Source organism: Schistocerca serialis, chromosome 9 (assembly GCF_023864345.2).
Source record: "Schistocerca serialis cubense isolate TAMUIC-IGC-003099 chromosome 9, iqSchSeri2.2, whole genome shotgun sequence".
NCBI lineage: Eukaryota > Metazoa > Arthropoda > Insecta > Orthoptera > Acrididae > Schistocerca > Schistocerca serialis.
The window spans coordinates 477,230,703-477,254,539 of NC_064646.1; the positions used below are offsets into that span (position 1 = coordinate 477,230,703).

Consider the following 23,837-nt stretch of genomic DNA (forward strand, 5'->3'; position numbering starts at 1 on the left):
TCTTAGTCTCCCTCTACGATTTTTACCCTCCACGCTGCCCTCCAGTACTAAATTGGTGATTCCTTCACGCCTCAGAACATGTCCTACCAACCGATCCCTTCATCTAGACAAGTTGTGCCACAAACTCCTCTTCTCCCCAATTCTATTCAATACCTCATCATTAGTCATGCGGTCTACCCATCTAATCTTCAGCATTCTTCCGTAGCACCACATTTCGAAAACTTCTATTCCCTTCTTGTCTAAACTATGTATCGTCCATGTTTCACTTCCATACATGGCTACACGCCATATAAATACTTTCACAAACGACTTCCTGACACTTAAATCTATACTCGATGTTAACAAATTTCTCTTCTTCAGAAACGATTTCCTTGCCATTGCCAGTCTACATTTTATATCCTCTCTACTTCGACCATCATCAGTTACTTTGCTCCCCAAATAGCAAAACTCCTTTACCACTTTAAGTGTCTCATTTCCTAATCTAATTCCCTCAGCATCACCCAACTTAATTCGACTACATTCCATTATCCTCGTTTTGCTTCTGTTGATGTTCATCTTATATCCTCCTCTCAAGACACTATCCATTCCGTTCAACTGCCCTTCGAAGTCTTTCGCTGTCTCTGACAGAATTACAATGTCATCGACGAACCATCAAAGTTTTTATTACTTCTCCATGTATTTTAATATCTACTCTTTTGTTTCCTTTACTGCTTGCTCAATATACAGATTGAATAGCATCGGAGAGAGGCTACAACCCTGTCTCACTCCATTCCCAACTACTGTTTCCCTTTCATGCCCCTCGACTCATAACTGCCATCTGATTTCTGTACAAATTGTAAATAGCCTTTCGCTCCCTGTATTTTACACCTGCCACCTTGAGAATTTGAAAGAGAATATTCCAGTCAACATTGTCAGAAGCTTACTCTAAATCTACAAACGCTAGAAACGTAGGTTTGCCTTTCCTTAATCTTTGTTCTAAGATAAGTCGTAGAGTTAGTATTGCCTCACGTGTTCCAATATTTCTACGGAATCCAAACTGATCTTCCCCGAGGTCCGCTTCTACCAGTTTTTCCATTCGTCTGTAAGGAATTCGCGTTAGTATTTTGCAGCTGTGACTTATTAAACAGACAGTTATGTAATTTTCACATCTGTCAACACCTGCTTTCTTTGGGATTGGAATTATTATATTCTTCTTGAAGTCTGAGGGAATTTCGGCTGTCTCATACATCTTGCTCACCAGATGGTAGAGTTCTGTCAGGACTGGCTCTCCCAAGGCTGTCAGTAGTTCTAATGGAATGTTGTCTACTCCCGGGGCCTTGTTTCGACTTAGGTCTTTCAGTGCTCTGTCAAACTCTTCACGCAGTATCATATCTACCATTTCATCTTCATCTACGTCCTCTTCCATTTCCATAATATTGTCCTCAAGAACATCGCGCCTGTATAGACCCTCTATATACTCCTTCCACCTTTCTGCTTTCCCTTCTTTGCTTAGAACTGGGTTTCCATCTGAGCTCTTGATATTCATGTAACTGGTTCTCTTTTCTCCAAAGGTCTCTTTAATTTTCCTGTAGGCAGTATCTATCTTACCCCTAGTGAGATAAGCCTCTACATCCTTACATTTGTCCTCTGGCCATCCCTGCTTAGCCATTTTGCACTTCCTGTCGATTTCATTTTTGAGAGGTTTGTATTCCTTTTTGCCTGCTTCTTGTACTACATTTTGTATTTTCTCCTATCATCAATTAAATTCAGTATCTCTTCTGTTACCCAAGGATTTCTACTAGCCCTCGTCTTTTTACCTGCTTGATCCTTTGCTGCCTTCACTATTTCATTCCTCAAAGCTACCCATTCTTCTTCTATTGTATTTCTTTTCCCCATTCCTCTCAATTGTTCCCTTATGCTCTCCCTGAAACTCTGTACAACCTCTGGTTCTTTCAGTTTATCCAGGTCCCGTCTCCTTAAATTCCCACCTTTTTTGCAGTTTCATCAATTTTAATTTACAGTTCATAACCAATAGATTGTGGTCAGAGTCCACATCTGCCCCTGGAAATGTCTTACAATTTAAAACCTGGTTCCTAAATCTCTGTCTTACCATTACATTAGTATCTCCAGGGTTCTTCCGTGTATACAGCCTTCTTTCATGATTCTTGAACCAGGAAAGGGTAAGTCATGGTCTGTGCAAAATTCTACCAGGCGGTATTCTCTTTCATTTCCTAGCCCCAATTCATATTCACCTACTACGTTACCTTTTCTTCCTTTTCCTACTGTCGAATTCCAGTCACCCACGACTATTAAATTTTCGTCTCCCTTCACTACCTGAATAATTTCTTTTATCTCATCATACATTTCATCAATTTCTTCATCATCTGCAGAGCTAGTTGGCATATAAACTTGTACAACTGTAGTAGGTTTGGGCTTCTTGTCTATCTTTGCCACAATAATGCGTTCACTATGCTGTTTGTAGTATCTTACCCACACTTCTATTTTTTTATTCATAATTAAACCTACTCCTGCATTACCCCTATTTGATTTTGTATTTATAACCCTGTATTCACCTGACCAAAAGTCTTGTTCCTCCTGCCACCGAACGTCACTAATTCCCACTATATCTAACATTAACCTATCCATTTCCCTTTTTAAATTTTCTAACCTACCTGTCCGACTAAGGGATCTGACATTCCACGCTCCGACCCGTAGAACGTCAGTTTTCTTTCGCCTGCCCTAGGGTTGTTTAAAATTTTTGGAAAGCCGGCAGGTGTGGCCGTGCGGTTAAAGGCGCTTCAGTCTGGAACCGCGTGACCGCTACGGTCGCAGGTTCGAATCCTGCCTCGGGCATGGATGTGTGTGATGTCCTTAGGATAGTTAGGTTTAAGTAGTTCTAAGTTCTAGGGGACTGATGACCTCAGATGTTAAGTCCCATAGTGCTCAGAGCCATTTGAACCATTTTTTATTAATTAACAGCCTCAGTTGCACCGTGTACCTAGAATTTACCTGGGTTGCAGTCGGGATAACCCAACCTTCTTCAGAATAACAGTAACTACCATTTGTTCATAGTTGACATCGTCGAGCTAAAACGAAATATCTATAAATTATCGTCACACCATAAAATTTATCTGGAACTGCTTAAGCCCCACTTCGCGACCGCTATGTGGCAGCCACGAGTGCTGTACTGGGAAGAGCTAAACTGGAAACACATCGATGTACCTACCACAAAAAAGGTCGGTTGCACATTGTAAATATACTGTAAAATTTTAGAGCTGTGTGTTGATTTATTATACATCAACCAGCTAGCAGCCTACCTGCCCTTTAGAGCAAGAAGTGAAAAGAAAACGATGCGCCTTCATGCTTGGTGATGTTTGCGTCTGTTCGGGAGACTTCAAGTCGACTTGCCTGCTTTTTCATTTCTACAAACGCCAGCGAACTAGCAGTCGTAGTGCCAAAACTGGATATTGAAGGTTGCAGTTTTTCTTGAGTGCCGAGCACCGATTACGTCAGCATTTCCCTCACACGTCACCGCCTACCGCAAAGAGCAGTATTCTCAATTAGATTTTTGTTCATCAGTTTCAGCAGCTGTTTGTGAAGAACGCCAACGTGAAAAAATAGCACGCTAGTTGCGTTAAAAATTGTTTTCTTAATACAACTGGTCTGCTATGTCTTCTCATCGGACCTGTTTTTATCCCATTCACACGCCCCCCCCCCCCCCACCCCCCTGTGCGACCTGATGATGTCGTTGTTGTGCCATCTGTATATCTATACTTGCTTCACACAGTTAAAGACTGAACCTGATGAAAAGTTAAAAAGTAGTATGACTACTCCACATAGTGAAAGTAAAACTATGTTTTACTATTATTTTAAAAGCACAAATTTAAATATTTACCGAAAATTAAGAAAAAAATAATATAAAATAAAAATATCGGCTCACCACAATGTACTTTCGATATGTTGTTGTTGTTGTGGTCTTCAGTCCTGAGACTGGTTTGATGCAGCTCTCCATGCTACTCTATCCTGTGCAAGCTTCTTCATCTCCCAGTACCTACTGCAATCTACATCCTTCTGAATCTGCTTAGTCTCCCTCTACGATTTTTACCCTCCACACTGCCCTCCAATGCTAAATTTGTGATCCCTTGATGCCTCAAAACATGTCCTACGAACCGATCCCTTCTTCTAGTCAAGTTGTGCCACAAACTTCTCTTCTCCCCAATCCTATTCAATACCTCCTCATTAGTTACGTGATCTACCCACCTTATCTTCAGCATTCTTCTGTAGCACCACATTTCGAAAGCTTCTATTCTCTTCTTGTCCAAACTGGTTATCGTCCACGTTTCACTTCCATACATGGTTACACTCCATACAAATACTTTCAGAAACGACTTCCTGACACTTAAATCTATACTCGATGTTAACAAATTTCTCTTCTTCACAAACGATTTCCTTGCTATTGCCAGTCTACATTTTATATCCTCTCTACTTCGACCATCATCAGTTATTTTACTCCCTAAATAGCAAAACTCCTTTACTACTTTAAGTGTCTAATTTCCTAATCTAATCCCCTCAGCATCACCCGATTTAATTTGACTACATTCCATTATCCTCGTTTTGCTTTTGTTGATGTTCATCTTATATCCTCCTTTCAAGACACTGTCCATTCCGTTCAACTGTTGTTCCAAGTCCTTTGCTGTCTCTGACAGAATTACAATGTCATCGGCGAACCTCAAAGTTTTTATTACTTCTCCATGGATTTTAATACCTACTCCGAATTTTTCATTTGTTTCCTTTACTGCCTGCTTAATATACAGATTGAATAACATCGGGGAGAGGCTACAACCCTGTCTGACTCCTTTCCCAACCACTGCTTCCCTTTCATGCCCCTCTACTCTTATAACTGCCATCTGGTTTCTGTACAAATTGTAAACAGCCTTTCGCTCCCTGTATTTTACCCCTGCCACCTTCAGAATTTGAAAGAGAGTATTCCAGTTAACGCTGTCAAAAGCTTTCTTTAAGTCTACAAATGCTAGAAACGTAGGTTTGCCTTTTCTTAATCTTTCTTCTAAGATAAGTCGTAAGGTTAGTATTGCCTCACGTGTTCCAACATTTCTACGGAATCCAAACTGATCTTCCCCGAGGTCAGCTTCTACCAGTTTTTCCATTCGTCTGTAAAGAATTCGTGTTAGTATTTTGAAGCTGTGATTTATTAAACTGATAGTTCGGTAATTTTCACATCTGTCAACACCTGCTTTCTTTGGGATTGGAATTATTATATTCTTCTTGAACTTTCGATATAGATAAGTCCCATAGTGCTCAGAGCCATTTGAACCAATCATCCGACAGGCGACACCTTTCTATCGATCCATGATGAAAACTCAGTGATGCTGTGCCCACTGTAATCATAACTGACTATGTCGTTGGGTCAACACAGGAACACGTAGGAGTCGTGTGACGTGGAGCTCTGTGTTCAACAATGGCCTTTGAACGAGGTGCTCCAAAAGCATTGTGTCTGCACCAGCATCGTACTCTGTCCTCAGACCTGCCACAGATCGCTGCCTATCCTGGATTATACAGAGGGGGATCCACCGGTCTCTACTTTTTGTGGTGAGACGTGGTCGTCCAATACCATCCTTCAACCATCTTCATAGGTGCTCACGACAGTAGTACGCCAATAGGCGACCAAATTCGCCGTTTCAGATATTCTCGTTTCCAGCCGCAGCGCGACATCAATGTGCGCATCAAAATCTCTTATAGCAGTGTATTTCCGCATTTTCGGCCTATATCTTCGTTACAGTGAATACCCATTCGTCTCTTTTCCGCTTCGTTCTTTCCCTACTGCGTCACGTGTCCACAGCACGCGGTGGGCAGAGGTCATATGTTTTGACTCACCTGTGCATGGCGTCCCTCGAATACTCATTAGGGATGGGGCGTCACGTCCAGAAAATAACTTGCCTTTCATTAGACCTTAGTAGGATATCGCGAAAGGAGACCCAGAAACAAGACATGCTCCACACATAGAGAACTGATACACATTGCCAAGAGAACACACGTCACACAAATACGTAAGTAGCGGGTACCCGGGCATTCACTGCGGAGGCCTAGCTGGCACTGTGTAGAGTGTAGGGAGACCTGTGCTCTGCGAACGAAGCCGGCGTGTTGCGGCCTAGCGCGGGTGACCAGCGACCGCGGCCTTAACGACGTCGTTAGTCGAGGTCGCAGCAGCGCGCAGGTAGCGCCGGGGACTCACGCGTTTCGAATATCGACCCGGGACTCGAGAGCCGACGTTCGTAGTCCCCGCTCCGACTCTGTTTCCACATTATACACGCGACCCCACGCCAACGTGATGATAGTAGACGCTAACTTAAGCGTAAATAATGATAGTACCATTTCCGTTATTATTCATCCAGACGAAGAAACAGAAACGGAAGTATTTAATTAGTAATTCCCAGCCTCGTTCATAGTTAACACTTTTTTTACTACCGGCTGATCAAAAAGACAGTATAAATTTGAAAATTGAATAAATCACGGAATAATGTAGATAGAGAGGTACAAATTGACACATAAGCTTGGAATGACATGGGGTTTTATTAGAACCAAGAAAATATAAATGTTCAAAAAATGTCCGACAGATGGTGCTTCATCTGATCAGAATAGCAATAATTAGCATAACAAAGTAAGACAAAGCAAAGATGATGGATGTTCTTTACAGGAAATGCTCAATATGTCCACCATCATTCCTCAACAATAGCTGTAGTCGAGGAATAATGTTGTGAACAGCACTGTAAAGCATGTCCGGAGTTATAGTGAGGCATTGGCGTCGGATGTTGTCTTTCAGCATCCATAGAGATGTCGGTCGATCACGTTACACTTGCGACTTCAGATAACCGCAAAGCCAATAATCGCACGGACTCAGGTCTGGGGACCTGGGAGGCCAAGCATGACGAAAGTGGCGGCTGAGCACACGATCATCACCAAACGACGCGCTTAAGAGATCTTCCACGCGTCTAGCAATACTTTTTTTTCTAATAAAACACCATGTCATTCCAAGCATGTGTGTCAATTTTTACCTCTCTATCTACATTATTCCGTGGTTTATTCAGTTTTCAAATTTATACTAACTTTTTGATTACCCGGTATATCTACATCTACTACTCGTAAGTAACCTTCTGACGTAATGCAGATTGGCGGAAGGTACTTTGTGAACGGCTCTCCTTTCTACTCTTGCCCGTTCGAGCCTCGAATAGATCGCGGGAAGAACAAGTGTTGGTTAGCATCCGAACGAGCTGGAAGCTGTAATTTTACGTTCATGGTCATTTCGCGAGAGTCACTGTCCGTTCTTATTAAAGTGACCACCTGTGAAAAGCCACAATAACCGCCTTTCCCAGCGAGCACCGCTCCGAGATGTGGAGAAAGAGAGGCAGTCAGGTTCTGGCAGATTACCAACATCGATGTGGAGCCCTGCCGACTTCAGTGCCGTGGACAACTGCACCAGGTTTCTCGGTTGAGGATCCACGACGCGAACAGCCCGATCGAGGTGGTCTTGGGTTTAAACTGAGGGCCGTTAGTGGCAAGGGGAATACGGTGAATTCATCTCGGTCCTCTTCGTATCAAGTGCGTACACTGTGAGCTGTGTGACACAATGATATCCCGCGAAGGAAAAACGTGTTGCATTTAGGAGTGGACGTGGTTACCAGGGATAGATGCATATTTGTGTTCATCCATTGTGACAAGATCACCAGGGAATGTCACGAAAATATTCCCCAGATCAGAACACTCCCTCCTTTGGTCTGGACCTTTCCGACGATTGTTGCAGGGTGTTTTCTTTCAGATGTTTCACGCCGTACACGCCAACGGCCGTCAGTCCGACGGAGCGCGAAGTGTGATTCATGTTAAACGGCCAGGTGTAGGGCGCCCATTTGCGGTACTGGCGGCCAAAATCTAGCCTTCGTCGCCAATGAACAGCGGTCACCATCGGTGCATAAGCCAGGCGCCTGCACTGGAGGCTGTAACGTATTACTATCTTCATGACGTTTCTCATCGAGCCATATACGTTATCTCGCATTTCTAGCTGCTTCTCTCACACAAATATTGATAAAAATTCAGAAACTCACGGTCGCCACCAGCCCAAGCCCTTCCTAACCATTTAGGAAAAAATGGAACTGGAAAATTATTAGTTTAATTACTTTAATAATGTAATTACAAGCATGCAAATTTCTTTAAGTAGCCATATAAATAGCACTACATGTCGTGCCTAAAACAACTTGATTAACTCAGGATTGGAAATCAGAGTAAGTTGGTAAGATGAACACCACAGAATTTATCTTTCACTTAGATTATTTATTGTATCTAAGTATTTGGTTGCACATCCTAACTACACATAATTGGTGCCTGACTAGAAATATTTATGTAAGAATTACGCGAGAATGTAACAGAGCACAATTTAACTACAGCAAGAAGAAACACAGAAAACGGTGGTGGGAGACAATGATACTGTCATCTCCTTTGCATTCGTACCATAAAAATATCTCAGTGAGATTCGCATTACGATTCTACGCGTACACTATTGTGGACAGAGGTTTAACTAATGCATGAGGTTGTGCGATAATTGTTCAACATACTACCTGCGTCTGCTGCTTGCAAACGGCCGAACTCGAGCACGTGGTGCATTCCGAATCAACTGTTGCGCTGCTTTGTAGAAAGCGCACGAAAGAACAGATATTCTTGCAGAAATTACAGCTCATTAAACAAGCAACCTGTTAAAATAAAGCCTATTGCGGTGCCGTGGTGGACCAGAAGGGTCACTTATTACCATACCAAACACGTGGCACAACATCGACGCACAAAGGTAAAAGCAGCTTCCACAAAATATAAGATTAAAAATCATTAAAAATCATACTCGTTTCGACACACTATTACACTCACGTACGGTTGAAGTGATCCTAACCAGCTTTTCCTAATCAGATTTACCGTTTGAAATTCTACTTCATCGTTGTTCAAAATAAACAAAGTAACTTCCACATTTTTACCGCAAACACCCAAAAATCACCTATTTAAAGCAATATAATTATGGCACATTCGGAAAAATAACTCGCTTCACACGCTTCAGTCAAGCTGAAGTTCTTAAGTATTTCAACACTTAAACATAATGAAGTCCTAACTCAGTCTGGTTCCTATCACCTGAAACCCCCCTTAAGAGCTATGATTCGTACTCATCAAGCGTTCACCGAAGAGTACCGCTTTCTCTTTCGAGATTACCTACCTCCCCGTGCAGCGGAAGCTACCAGAGGGGTAGCCGTCCGTCACCAACCTCACACACAAAAACAGCCTCCGACACAATCTTTGACTAAGATGGGTAAACCAGTCTGTTCATGTATTGGAAACCTAAGTTGGTCATCCTGTGCTCTCCTTCGAACGAGAAGCAACATCGTCTGCTTCCAGCAGACGACGACCAACTCAGCGTTTCCCACAAAACAAAACCGAAACCCCACATTGAAACACACATATAATATTCAATAGGCCTTATTTGAGTGCTCAGTCTTTCTAGAAGAGTTCATAAATTGAGCTAAAATCAGGTGGTAAAGTGAATAAGTTGTATCGAATTCGACAAGTGCCTTATGCAACGATTTCACAAAGACGTTTCAAGGTCCATACGCAGCGACCTCCCCTGAGCGTTCGTTGACGAGAAATGTTAGTAGCCCCCTTGCTTTGTCTGTGCAATTATTTGCTCAACAGCTGCACGTCTACTTGCCCATACGCTACTCGGCAGTCGTCGCTCGCCCCTGACACATGGCCCGTGGTGCATCACAGTTGCCTCGGCGCCTGCTTTGGATAGCGATATTTTGGCATGCCCGGTGTACTTTAACGACGGCGGCATGCGAACAGTTTACGTGGAACATAGTGACATTAACGTGAGTGGACCGTGCACACGTAGGAGAAAGCAACGTGTTGGTCGACTCGTCCAGGAACATACGCACTCGGAATTTTAACACCAAACCACACTGTGATTCACAAACTCACTCTTGCAGCCACTGCAGTCGTCTGAACATCTCCATGACGCTTTAGAGCTTTGCAGATTAACCTGTGACGAAACGCATTGCTCTTCTTTGAGTCTTCTCTACATCCTCTATCAAAGTTATCTGTTGAGAATCTCAGAATGACATGTAGTATTCCAGTAATGGTCAAACGAGGCTTTGCTAAGTTGCCTCGTATTTGGGTAGACTACACTTCATGAGAGTTCTCTCAGTGAATTCAGTCTGGCATCTGCCTTTCCTGTGATTAGTTCTATCTGGCCGTCCCACTTTAAACCTCTCCGTACGCAGACTCCTACATATTTTATGTATCTCACTCCATGCAATCACTGTTTTGGAATCCTATAATCATATATTTATAGGCAACCGATACATGTTTTATGCTGAGGATAAAATAGAGATCCCTATACCAATAGCTCCTCTGCTGCTCTGAGTGCATTCCTCTATAATTTTCTAGCGTCGCGACTTCCCCGCATAGAACAGCATCATCTGTCAAAAGCCTCATTTAACATCCTACGTTATCAAGAAGGTCGTTTACATTTATGCCATGCAATGCACGACTTGACGACGACAGTAACTTAAGCGCGATATGCCACTGGCAAGCATTACAACTTGATGAAACTGGGACTATACAAGAAAGAACTGCTACAGTGCGATACAAAGGAAACTGAAAGAAGTACGCAATGAAACGATCAGAAATAGCACTTATATTCAAAGACCATAATTACACTGTAATTGATTCGTGATTCTACTTCCAAAACTTTTTCTTAAGAATTTACTTTATTTACTAGTGATTCATGAAGAACATTAACACATTTAATCACATTATGTGAGCTTGGAACTAGTTGCCATGGAGTAACTGATGAAATCAAAATGAAATTGCCTTTAGCAAATGGGAATTTTATTCCTAAAAGCTTTTTTTTAAAGAAACAGATTTAAAATTATAAGCAGAAAGCATCGTCTACATATCAAGGAACTATTTATTCAGAGGCAGAAAGAAACAAAGTTATGAATGTAAGAGCTTTCGGGCTGAGAATCTTCCCGCTCCCTTTTGACACGGCTGTAGTCACGACCACTCACAACAACCTCTGAAAGACTGCACTGGTGCAAATCTGCAACACACTAGATTACCTTAAAGTAAAAGTTTTAATAATTCACACAAGCACACAAACTATGCACCCTGTAGGAGGAATGGAAATGGTACAAAAGACTAAAATTAGAAGATTAACTTGCCACCGAAATGACCATTTAAATAAAAGCCCATGAAATGCAATCTTACATAAAATCATACAAGGTTGACCAAACATGCTCTGCAGTACACATATACCGCCTCTCAAGATGATAGACAAGATAAAAACATATTTCAGTAACTGCAAGAAATAAATTCGTTAACACACCAAATCCGACAAACATGACAGAGCCAGCTGTTAACGTATGGCAGATTGATAGGGAGATTACCGAACAACCCGAACCGCAGGTTGCTCTAACCCGCCCCTGCTCCACAACGGAAAAACGGACCACCCAATTCATAAATAACCACCTTCCCGCGGGTGGGCAATCGGAGAAGAATGGTGGAACGAATCCAAAACAAAGCGGCTGGTGACCTCACCAAGAAAATAAGTAGAATTTAACAAGTAAATGAAACAACATATTACCAGTAACTTAACTTCTAATAAACTGCAATTTCTGGCGAAGACCTGGCGCAGCACCCCCAAAACGCTCTCCCGAACCGTCCGAAGCCAGCCGCTTCAACGGACGCAGGAAGGCGAGCCGATCTCTCGTCTCACGGCGTCGCAGCTCGCACCGGCCAGACCGATGTCGTGGGTTGACTCCTGTTGCTCTCGTGTCGGCCGCGAAGCCACTACTCCTCGCTATACGGCGCAGCCCACTTCACTCACGTGCCGACCTCACATGCGCCGACGCTCAAGGCGAACAAGTCATGTTGTGTCTCAGTGCGCGAAAGACCAACCGATCGATACAACTGCCAATGTCCGTTGCCTGAGCAACTCGAGCAGACTGGCGGCCTAACGCGCAGATTCAGATGCAGGAACTCAACCTCCGACCGGGCAACCACTCGTTGAGTTCTCTTACTGCGCCACAAATTCGGACGAGAGACAGACTAGCATGCTGGGGACGAGAGACTGACCCCAACTGACTGCAGACTCACCCAGACCTACTGGCGAGCTCATAGCACCCCTCAAATGCACGTGAACAGGCAACCTTTCCCCTTTCCCAACAGAGGAAGACACCAAAGCTGCGATTGCCACCGCGGCGCCAACGACAGAAACGGAGGGCGACTGCTTCACACAACGCTCTGTGGCGCGCTCTTCAAAACAGAAATTTTATACCACGGCTCAGTAATAACGGCTAATTCTGATGGTCTCCTCGACATTAAAATATGGGAAACAAAACAGCAATTTTATGCCACGGCTCAGTAATCACGGCTAATTCTGATGGTCTCCTCGACATTCAAATATGGGAAACATGGTGCGTAATAGGATGTGTGATCTCCACGGACGACATCGCGTGCTCTACAACGTGTTAGGACGCTGGCCACAGGATCGGTAACGAGCTGTTGTGGTAGGACGTTCCATTACCCCACCAGCGCGGATGACAACTCATAGATGGTCGTTGGTGCGTCTTGACGCACTGCAGTACGTCTTCCAGCGCTTCCCACACGTGCTCGATGGGATCTAAGTCGGAGGAACTGGCACGCCAGTTCACTCGCCGAATATACGCTCGTTCCAAGAGCTGCTCCACCTGCACTGTCAGATGAGGCCGCGCCACGTCATCCACGGCAAGCTGACAAGTAAGAGCAGGTCTCGCGTTCTGAGCGTTACGTTCAAAAGCAATTACAAATACATAACTACAGATAGCTTACCTACAGGTTCTAATCATTCAGTTTGTCACTATCAAAATAAATTATGTAAATAGCCCTATCCTCAGCCACTTTTGACACCGCCAAGGGACTGTTGACAGTCAGTGACTTACATTGAACCTAATACATTACTGGCCATTAAAATTGCTACACCAAGAAGAAATGCAGATGATAAATGGGTATTCATTGGACAAATATCTTATACTACAACTGACATGTGATTATATTTCCACGCAATTTGGGAGCATAGATCTTGAGAAATCAATACCCAGAACAACCACCTCTAGCCGTAATGACGGCCTTGATACGCCTGGGCATTGAGTCAAACAGAGCTTGGATGGCGTGTACAGGTACAGCTGCCCATGCAGCTTCAACACGATACCACAGTTCATCAAGACTATTGACTTGCATATTGTGACGAGCCAGTTGCTCGGCCACCATTGACCAGACGTTTTCAATTAGTGAGAGATCTGGAGAGAGTGCTGGTCAGGGCAGCAGTCGAACATTTTCTGTATGCAGAAAGGCCCGTACAGGACCTGCAACATGCGGTCGTGCATTATCCTGCTGAAACGTAGGGTTTAGCAGGGATCGAATGAGGGGTAGAGCCACGGGTCGTAATACATCTGAAGTGGAACGTCCACTGTTCAAAGTGCCGTCAGTGCGAACAAGAGGTGACCGAGACGTGTAACCAATGGCACGCCATACCATCACGCGGGGTGATACGCAGGTATGGCGATGACGAATACACGCTTCCAACGTGCGTTCACCGCGATGTCGCCAAACACGGATGCGACCATCATGATGCTGTAAACAGAACCTGGATACATCCGAAAAAATGACGTTTTGCCATTCGTGCACCCAGGTTCGTCGTTGAGTACACCATCGCAGGCGCTCCTGTCTGTGATGCAGGGTGAAGGGTAACCGCAGCCATGGTCTCTGAGCTGATAGTCCGTGCTGCTGCAAACGTCGTCGAACTGTTCGTGCAGATGGTTGTTATCTTGCAAACGTTCCCATCTGTTGACTCTGGGATCGAAACGTGGCTGCACGATCCGTTACAGCCATGCCGATACGATGCCTGTCACCTCGACTACTAGTGATACGAGGCAGTTGGGATCCAGCACGGAGTTCCGTATTACCCTCCTGAACCAACCGATTCCATATTCTGCTAACAGTCGTTGGATCTCGACCAACGCGAGCAGCAATGTCGCTGTACGATAAACCGCATTCGCGATAGTCTACAATCCGACCTTTATCAAAGTCGGAAACGTGATGGTACGCATTTCTCCTCCTTAAACGAGGCGTCACAACAACGTTTCACCAGGCAACGCCGGTCAACTGCTGTTTTTGTATGAGAAATTGGTTGGAAAGTTTCCTCATGTCAGTACGCTGTAGGTGTCACCACCGGTGCCAACCTTGTACGAATGCTCTGAAAACCTAATCATTTGCATATCACGGCATCTTCTTCGTGTCGGTTAAGTTTCGCTTCTGTAGCACGTCATCTTCTTGGTGTAGCAATTTTAATCGCCAGTAGTGTATGTCCACTTTTGGCACGAATGACAGCGGCGAAACGTCGTGGCTTTGAAGCGATGAGGTGTTAGTAGGTCGCTGGAGGGAGTTGGCACCACATCTGCACACATCAGTCGCCTTGTTCTCGTAAACCCCGAGGAGGGTAGCGATGAGACCTGACGCCACGTTGAATCACATCCCAGACGTGTTCGACCGGCTTCAGATCTGGCGAGATCCGGGTCCAGCACATCAACTGGAGCACGCCACTGTAGTACTCGAACGACTTCACCACACTCCTGGCCTTGTGATATGGCGTATCATCTTGCCGAAAAAATGCCACTACCGTCAGGAAACATGATTTTGTGAAGAAGTGTACATGGTCTGAAACCACTGTATGATATTCCTTGGCTGTCATGGTGCCTTGGACGAACTCCATTGGACGCATGGGTGGCCACTTGATTGTTCAGCAGAGCATAATGGAGCCGCCGCCTGCTTGTATCCGTTCCACTGTACAGGTGTCAAGTAGCTGTTCCCCTGGAAGACGACGGATACGCGCCTTCCAGTCGGCATGCTGAAGAAGGTATCGGGATTCGTGAGACCATGCAACGCTCTGCCACTGCGACGGCGTCCAGTGCCGATGGTCACGTACCAATTTCAGTCGTAGCTGCCGATGTCGTGGTGATAACATTGACACATCTATGAGTCGTCGGCTGCGGAGGTCCATGGTTTGGAGTGTTCGGTGCACTGTGTGTTACGACACTTTTACTCTGGCCTGCATTAAAGTCTGATGTTAGTTCCGCCACAGTTCGCCGCCTGTCCTGTTTTATCAGTCTGCCCAGCCCACGACGTCCGACATCCGTAATGAGGAGTGGCCACCGATCCCCACGACGCCTGGACGTAGTTTCACCTTGGTTTCGCCACGTGTTGAAGACACTCACTAGAGCCCAAGTCGTGCAGCTTACGAAATGCTCGTGCTGAGCCTCAGGGCCATCACAATCTGCCCTCAGTCAGACTCAGATAAATCCCGCGTCTTCCCCATTCTACACAATGACAGCACTCTCATTAATACTAAGTGCATCAAAAATGGCTCTGAGCACTATGGGACTTAACATCTGAGGTCATAAGTCCCCTAGACTTAAAACTACTTAAACCTAACTAACCTAACGACAGCACACATATCCATGCCCGAGGCAGGATTCGAACCTGCAACCGTAGCACCAGCGCGGTTCCGGACTGACGCGCCTAGAACCTCTAGGCCACAACGGCCGGCCTAAGTGCTGTCACCTGGATGTGTTTATAGTAGGTCGGCGTTCGTAATGTTCTGGTTGATCAATGTATATCGTCACTCGGTTTCCAGACGATTCACCGCTTCCACTTTCTAAGGCAGTGTGGTGAGACATTGATCGCGTAGGAAACAAAGAGATCGAAAGGAGGTAATAGATAAGGTCACACAAGATACTGGTAACGATCTTAATTTATCAAGGCTACTACGAGAACTACTCTTTCTTATGATATATAAAATGCATGTTTGGCCATCAGCTACTTTTATTTTAAACCCAAGTATCAACATGTTTCAGTCATGGACCATCTTCATGGATAAGGATTAAAATGGTTTAAGCCACGACACTACATTTGTCATTACTTAAATAATGTGTAAAGCATGTCTTGAATGTCAGTATATGACACAAGATTTTTAAAAGTAAACATATGAAGTGTACACAAAGCAGTGTCATAGTCTACGTTAGTCTATGGCAGTTTTAGAACTGTAATCCTGTGTGAATGGAACAGGTCTGTTTACAGAGAATACAGGCAGCACATGCAATTGTTATGCACATATTTTAAGAGAAATACAAACACAAAGGGCAGGGGAGGGGTTAAAAACCAGCAAAATACAATTAATGTGTACTAACCATCGGACAACACAGAACTCTTGCACCAAAACATTCATAAATATCCCTGAAGAATCTGCGAAACACTGTCCGTGGTTCACGCATTCACCCGAATAGTTCTCTCTTGGTCAACAGATCATCTCTTGCTTCTTGTTGCTTGTTAACCCGTGTTTCCTAACGCAGGTATCTGGGCAATATCTGCCAGATCTATACTTATATTCCTTGTCATGATTAATGTGGGCTTTGCCATACTTTCGGTGTCATTAACATTATTCAGTAAGTTTGCTCTAATTGTACGTATATTTGTGGACTTTAATATTTAAGTAGCTTCCTTCCTGTCCAGCAATTTATTTGTAGCTTTAAACATGCCAAAGGCTATTCAACAGGACGACCGGAAATCTTATTCTTTGGCGTCATACTAAATACAGTGAAATTTATTAAGTGAATAATGAACACTTTTAGTTTATGCATTGAGAATGCAGCAAACCGATAAATGTCACTAGGTGCTTTCGTTTCGATGCAATTGGAAATGTAAACTGCACTCCATCCACGGTTGGAAACAGCTTCCATTATATCAAACTGCAAAAAATGTATTTTTAAGTCTTCAGTTTTGATAAACGATTAAAATAGAGATTTTTTTCCATTGATGTGGCTTATTATTTCTTATACATTGAACCATTATAAATAGTCGGATACAAAACTATCAAGACAGTTTAGTGGACTTAGACTTCCTCTCCCCCTTAGTCTTTTACAAGTTTGAAAAATTTATATGTTTTACCTCTTTGTTATAAAAGCAGTTGAAATTAATTTTATTGTGCAGAAACAATTTTAGGAAAGTTGTCATGTGCTGAATTATTTAATATTACTATAAATAATTAATAATAACTTCATATTGTGTGAAAATAATTGTCTTTTCATTGTCTTTTTATGGTAAACATTGAAATCTTCATCAGCCATTTCTTATATTTGTCATACACTATTTTGCTGTATATTTTGACTGTGAGCTATTCCACACATATATTCAATGACAACTGCCAAATATGTTCCAGTGTACAATCCTGCTTTTTACCATCATGATTAATAAACATTTTAGTCATTTTCGCATCGTGAATTTATTATGTACACAGTATACACGTATTTTTCCTTTAGATCATTAACGTGGACTTACACATAAATAAAATACAAAATAAAGTTATAACCTCTTATACAGACCCAAACATCTTTTCTCACTGCGCGACAGCGCATAAAACCTCCGAAAACACCAAGGCGTCACTACGAAATACTTAGGTATCGAATTCTTCAGTAGTCCTAAATATCGTGTACTACAGCTGTCTGTAGTCAAGTGAGATATCTGAAAAGGAAGTATTGAGTCAGGTTCCCCGTGTTAGAAGAACTGAACTAAGACCGGGCAATGCGACAGATGCAGCCCAGCCAGCAGCAGAAGGAAAACTGTTGAGAGAGTGACGAGTGTGTGTCGCTGTGCTCGCAGGTCTGGCGCCCGGCACCGCTCACCGCATCGTGGCGGTGGTTCGCGACTGGGAGAAGCTGCCGCCGCCGGAGGAGTGGGAGGCGGAGGCGGAGGGGGCGGGGCCGCTCGACTTCCAGGACCCGCCGGGTCCGCAGCGGGAGCAGCTCAAGAACTTCCGCGACCGCCTGGCCGCCTCGCTGCCCAACGAGAACCGCGTCTACCTGGCGTGAGTAGCTAAGCCGACCTACTCACACGCACTCTCCGTTTCTGCGATCTCTGTGCATCCATTTCGTCACGTTGCCTGGACTAAGATCTGTGCTGCACTTCCACGTCAGTTCCTGCAGTCCTCACACGGGACGTGAAAGAGAACGAGGAGGTGGAACTATTCGATTTTCGTAACGTCAAAACGTGAAATTATACGTTTCTAGGTAAATTTCCAGGCAAAAATGGAAGAATTAACATATTAAATATTTTCCTTCTCGGAGAGGAACGTGGCAAATCAGATGCGAGATCACTGCCACGTCACGAACGGAACTTCGGAGACGCCATATTGGACTACTGAGATTGTGCCTGAGTCCTGTGTTTGATGGGTTTTATTTCATAACTTACATGTTATGAATACACACTGATGAGCCAGAACATCATGACCACCAGCTTAATTGGCTGTTTGTCCGTCTTTGGAGTGAAATACACCACTTATTTTAGGTGTCAGGGATTCGATACGTGGCATTAGATGCCTACGAACATCTCACGTAATTCACCTAAATAATGGGCCGCTGATTTGTGTACGCGGTGAAGGCGTCCGATAACGACCCACATAGGCTCATACCATTTACATCAGGCCGCCATGTCATCAACGGGACTTCACTAAATGCTCCTAAAACCATTGTAGCACGGTGCTGGCTCTGATACACGGACAGTTATACTGCTGAAAGGTGACATTGCCGTCGGGGAAAGCATAAAGCACGAATGGATGCAGGTGGTTCGTAGCGTGTCTTCCATTGCTACCACAGCAGAGTGACTCCCATGGCATAATGCTGCTCCCACCAGCCTGCGTCCACGGATCGCTGCACGTTTCGAGACGCAGTTGACCTCTATGACGGCGTTTGTGGAGACTACCAGCGACCTAGCGTAACAAAAACGTGATTCACACAATGAGCCGACACGTCTCCATTGATCGATTGTGGAACCCCAGTGGTCCCGTGCCTCTACAACCGTAACTGACGATGTTGTCAGGTCAACAAGTGAAGACGTAGGGGTGGTGTGCTGCTGAGCTCCATGTTCAACAATGTATGATAAACAGTATGCTGCAAACACTTGTGCGTGCATCAGCATTGTGCTCTTCCGGCAGAGGTGCCACGGATCACTATACGACCTACCTTACGGGGCAGACAAGCCTCCGAACCCTAAGTTCTGTAATGATCGTGGACATCCAACAATTTAGCGCCTAGTGTCTTTCCGTAGATGCTCACGACCGTAGCACGTGAACATTCGGCCAGTTTCGCCGTTTTCAAGATACTCGTTCACAGGATCTGCGTAATAATAACCTGCCATTTGTCAAAGTCGCTTATCTCCATGTAATAGTTCCAGACCGTATCTTCGCTAGGGTGATCCCCCGTCCATGTCTGCACAGCTTACATACTTTTGTTACCGCACCATGTGCCCGCAAAGCCACCGCATACAACGTCGAGGTGGCTTATCAGCGTATGTTGTTTCAAAGCACAGGCACCTAGAGGACCTCTCCAAATATCATTGGCGCTCTATGTATCGTTTGTTCGTATAAAACGGTTTTATTTACCTAGAACAAACATTCATGAATCATCATGTTCACTCAGTTAGGACGTGTTGCTTGATCCAAAAGTAATATTGGCTTAGTGCCGTCACAGATGAGCACCAAGTTTCCATGTTTTTCAAGCTGACCACCAGACTGGGAAAAGTGGAGAGGTCCGACAATGCTTTGGTTCAAATGGCTCTGAGCACTATGGGACTTAACATCTGAGGTCATCAGTCCCCTAGAACTTAGAACTAATTAAACTTAACTAACCTAAGGACGTCACACACATCCATGCCCGAGGCAGGATTCGGACCTGCGACCGTAGCGGTCGCGCGGTTCCGGACTGTAACGCCTAGAACCGCTCGGCCACCTAGGCCGGCCCAACAATGCCATGCTCAACGTCATTCCGCACATAGTGCTCGTCAGTCTTGTTTTCCTCCAGGCCGCGAACAAAAATGCGCCTCTCATTTTGTTCAAGGTCATGGAGTTTTATGAGGATTTCTGTACCATCACGTTTATTATACCAACGAATATCGGGTGTGTAATATTTACTCATACGCTGAAGATCATTCTCAAAATTTTTCTCTCGGGCCAGAAGGGGCGAAGCAAAGCAAGTATTGTCGGAATTTTTGGATTAATACAGCCATTTCTCCTAACTACATCGCCTGGGAGAGAGATATGTGAAATACTTCCACGTAATAGATCACGAACATGTATGTAAATACCCAACCACAGAATTCCGGACTATCATTTTCGGTATTCAGGTAATCGGGTCTGTATTTTAGTTCTGATATATTTCACAGACCACTCATCAAGCAAGGTGCCCGGTGATGTGGCGCCAATTCACCCCTATAAACGGTTAGCAGCTGTAGTGACAACGCCATATTTTGTGACTGCAAATTCACATCACTGCGTTGCATTACATTTCATTGTAGATATATGATATCGTGGGTCGTCCAGGATCTTGGAAATTTCCATTTCTCAGTCATGTTGATGTGGACAAAGTGGCTGGTTAAGATGATGGCAACCAGGTGATTTCTCGATCTGTGCCTGCGAGACCCTGTTTACAAGTAGCCTATGAACCACTGCAGAAGATAATTCTGGAGAATAACACAGCTGGTGCTCATTAATAGGACGAGCTGAGGAACCGATTCTGGCCGGCAGGTTTTCACAGGCTGATGGAGCGCTTGCGATGATGGCACATGTGTTCACGACGCTGGCTGTGGGTGCTGGTACCACACAACCCTCTCCAGATGCATGCGGCGACAGTCCAAGTGTGGGTTCATATCCCCCCAACATCGCTAGGAAAAAAGAAAGAATAACGGATAAGCATCATGTGTAAGAGCAAAAAGTTTTTTGATAGGGATATACATGGGATCTGCTTACACAAACACACGTTCGCTGTGTGACACCAGTGGGACGTAGCCACTTCTAGATGGGACAAAAATCAACAATATATAACTATCATGTATACTTTACGGCCGGCCGAAGTGGCCGTGCGGTTCAAGGCGCTGCAGTCTGGAACCGCAAGACCGCTACGGTCGCAGGTTCGAATCCTGCCTCGGGCATGGATGTTTGTGACGTCCTTAGGTTAGTTAGGTTTAACTAGTTCTAAGTTCTAGGGGACTAATGACCTCAGCAGTTGAGTCCCATAGTGCTCAGAGCCATTTGAACCATTTTTATACTGTACGGTTGCATTCGCCAGTTTGTGACGCGCATGTGTTCCTTTGTAACCCAATTGAGTACTCTTTTTGTTGAACATTTGCAAGAAAACTAATAAGACAAAGTAAAAATTTTGTACAGGAAAATAGAGACTATGTAAAGTGAAGAATCAGTCATGATAAAATGTGTTTATTTATAACTAAAAATTATCCTATCACCAGATAACGTTGTGTTAAATAATTGTGTGAGTCAGCATAAGAAGGGGTCATATTGATTAAACGTAACACATTCAAATCAGAAAACAAAGTTCCAGAACATTACATTAATTCGGAGTTGTCAACATTATCTGTGTTGATTTAGATATTCATTTAGATATTCATTTAGATATTCATATTAGCTTGATTTTTCTGATAGCAACTGCCTAAGTAGTTGCTAAAACTTTAAAGATTTGTTGACAGCAGATCTAACTTAGAAAGTACAGCATTGAACACTTTTGTAGTGGCGTTATTTTTTCCCTTTATACTATGGTTTTTCGGTTCCCAATAAAGTTTGAGCCATCTCCTCGTATTGTTTGATATGTAGAAACACTTATTCATACAAACAAAACATATTAGTCAGTATATACAAACCTAGTCAGCTAAGCTATTCACCTCACATATTTCCATAACCGTTGGAGACATCGTAATTCTATTTTCAAGCAGGTGAACTGTGATAAAATTCTCACGAAGAGACGTATGTAAACTTCTCTTAGCCATATTAATTACAGAGATTCGGTATAAACTTCACTCTTCAAAATGCAACTGTCGGAATTTCTTCTGCTGGCTAGAAAGAGACGATTTCAACTACGGTCCACTCTTCAAATTCCAATTAGTAGTTTCAGAGCAGTTGCGGTCTGTGGAGCTTGAGAGTAATCTCTTTGGAATATGAAACCGATACGTGTCGTATGCAAACGTTGGTGGTTTAATGCCAAAATAAAGAAATACTACGCGTCGGATAGCGAAGACACAGTGTTGCACCTCCGCTATGTCGGTTTAAAAGGGATAAGACAGGAAAAGTAAGTTTCATTCTCTCTGTGTAGCTCACGTGTATTCAATGCAGGTTAATTAAAAAAAAACTAACGCCTTTTACAAATCAATAGAAACTGGGTATACTACTTCTTCATGCAAAATACAGAATGAACGCTGAGCAACAATTGATTTGTACGCACCCCCGAGAGATGGTGACCAACAGGAATGACAGTTCAGTGAATGTCCAAAAAGCTGTTATTGGATGGGCACCGGAATGTTTCAAAGAGAGTAACGAACAAACTTGGGACGAGAAGATGTCGTTCGTGAACCACATGCTGTGAAGTTAAGAGTACCTCTGCAGTAAGTCCGCACAGATATGTTCGCACTCTGGGCGCAAACAGCTTGCAACGGTAATACGGTCACTTTACCAACAAATCAACCAACGGGATTGCAGAAGAAGCTCGGAATTCTGTCGCTCGGTTCTGATGCACGCCGAGCGGGGTTGCCGCGTTTTCAGGGGCGCCTTATCACGGTTCGAGCGGCTCATCCAGTCGGAGGTTCGAGTACTCCATCAGGCATGGGTGTGTTATCAGCGTAAGTTATTTTAAGTTAGATTAAGTATTATGTAGGGACAGATGACATCACCAGTTTGGTCCCATAGGAACGTACCACAAATTTCTGATGTAGCATCAGGGCAGTAGGTTCGTTCTTTAAAGTATTATCTTTAGTAGTGTAGCTACATTTACAAACCGTAGAAAGCTGAATGTAAGAAATTCGCGTTATTAAGCTGTTGAGAATTTTCAGCTGCTGAGAACCAGAGGCGATAGTGTGTGAAGTTTAGTGCGAGATTATGGGAGACTACGTGACTGGTCATTATATCGCTGAAGAAACCTTAATGGGTAAAAGACCGAGGTTCTACCACATGCAGTACGTAGATGTGAGTGGTGACAGAACTTTTTTTTTTTTTGGTCATCAGTCTACTGACTGGTTTGATGCGGCCCGCCACGAATTCCTTTCCTGTGCTAACCTCTTCATCTAAGAGTAGCACTTGCAACCTACGTCCTCAATTATTTGCTTGACGTACTCCAATCTCTGACTTCCTCTACAGTTTTTGCCCTCTACAGCTCCCTCTAGTACCATGGAAGTCATTCCCTCATGTCTTAGCAGATGTCCTATCATCCTGTCCCTTCTCCTTGTCAGTATTTTCCACAGATTCCTTTCCTCTCCGATTCTGCGTAGAACCTCCTCATTCCTTACCTTATCAGCCCACCTAATTTTCAACATTCTTCTGTAGCACCACATCTCAAATGCTTCGATTCTCTTCTGTTCCGGTTTTCCCTCAGTCCATGTTTCACTACCATACAATGCTGTACTCCAGACGTACATCCTCAGAAATTTCTTCCTCAAATTAAGGCCGGTATTTGATATTAGTAGACTTCTCTTGGCCAGAAATGCCTTTTTTGCCATAGCGAGTCTGCTTTTGATGTCCTCCTTGCTCCGTCCGTCATTGGTTATTTTACTGCCTAGGTAGCAGAATTCCTTAACTTCATTGATTTCATGACCATCAATCCTGATGTTAAGTTTCTCGCTGTTCTCATCTCTACTACTTCTCATTACCTTCGTCTTTCTCCGATTTACTCTCA

At 43.9% G+C, this 23,837-nt stretch overlaps 1 protein-coding gene across 1 annotated transcript in view; it reads left to right on the top strand.

The window, feature by feature from the left end:
* LOC126419723 (protein qui-1) overlaps window positions 1–23,837 on the top strand; it is a 918,484-nt gene that overhangs the window by 252,812 nt on the left and 641,835 nt on the right. Inside the window, exon 3 of the mRNA XM_050086903.1 lies at window positions 17,773–17,977. Coding sequence (XP_049942860.1) covers window positions 17,773–17,977 — 205 coding nt within the window. The remainder of the gene's footprint in view (window positions 1–17,772; window positions 17,978–23,837) is intronic.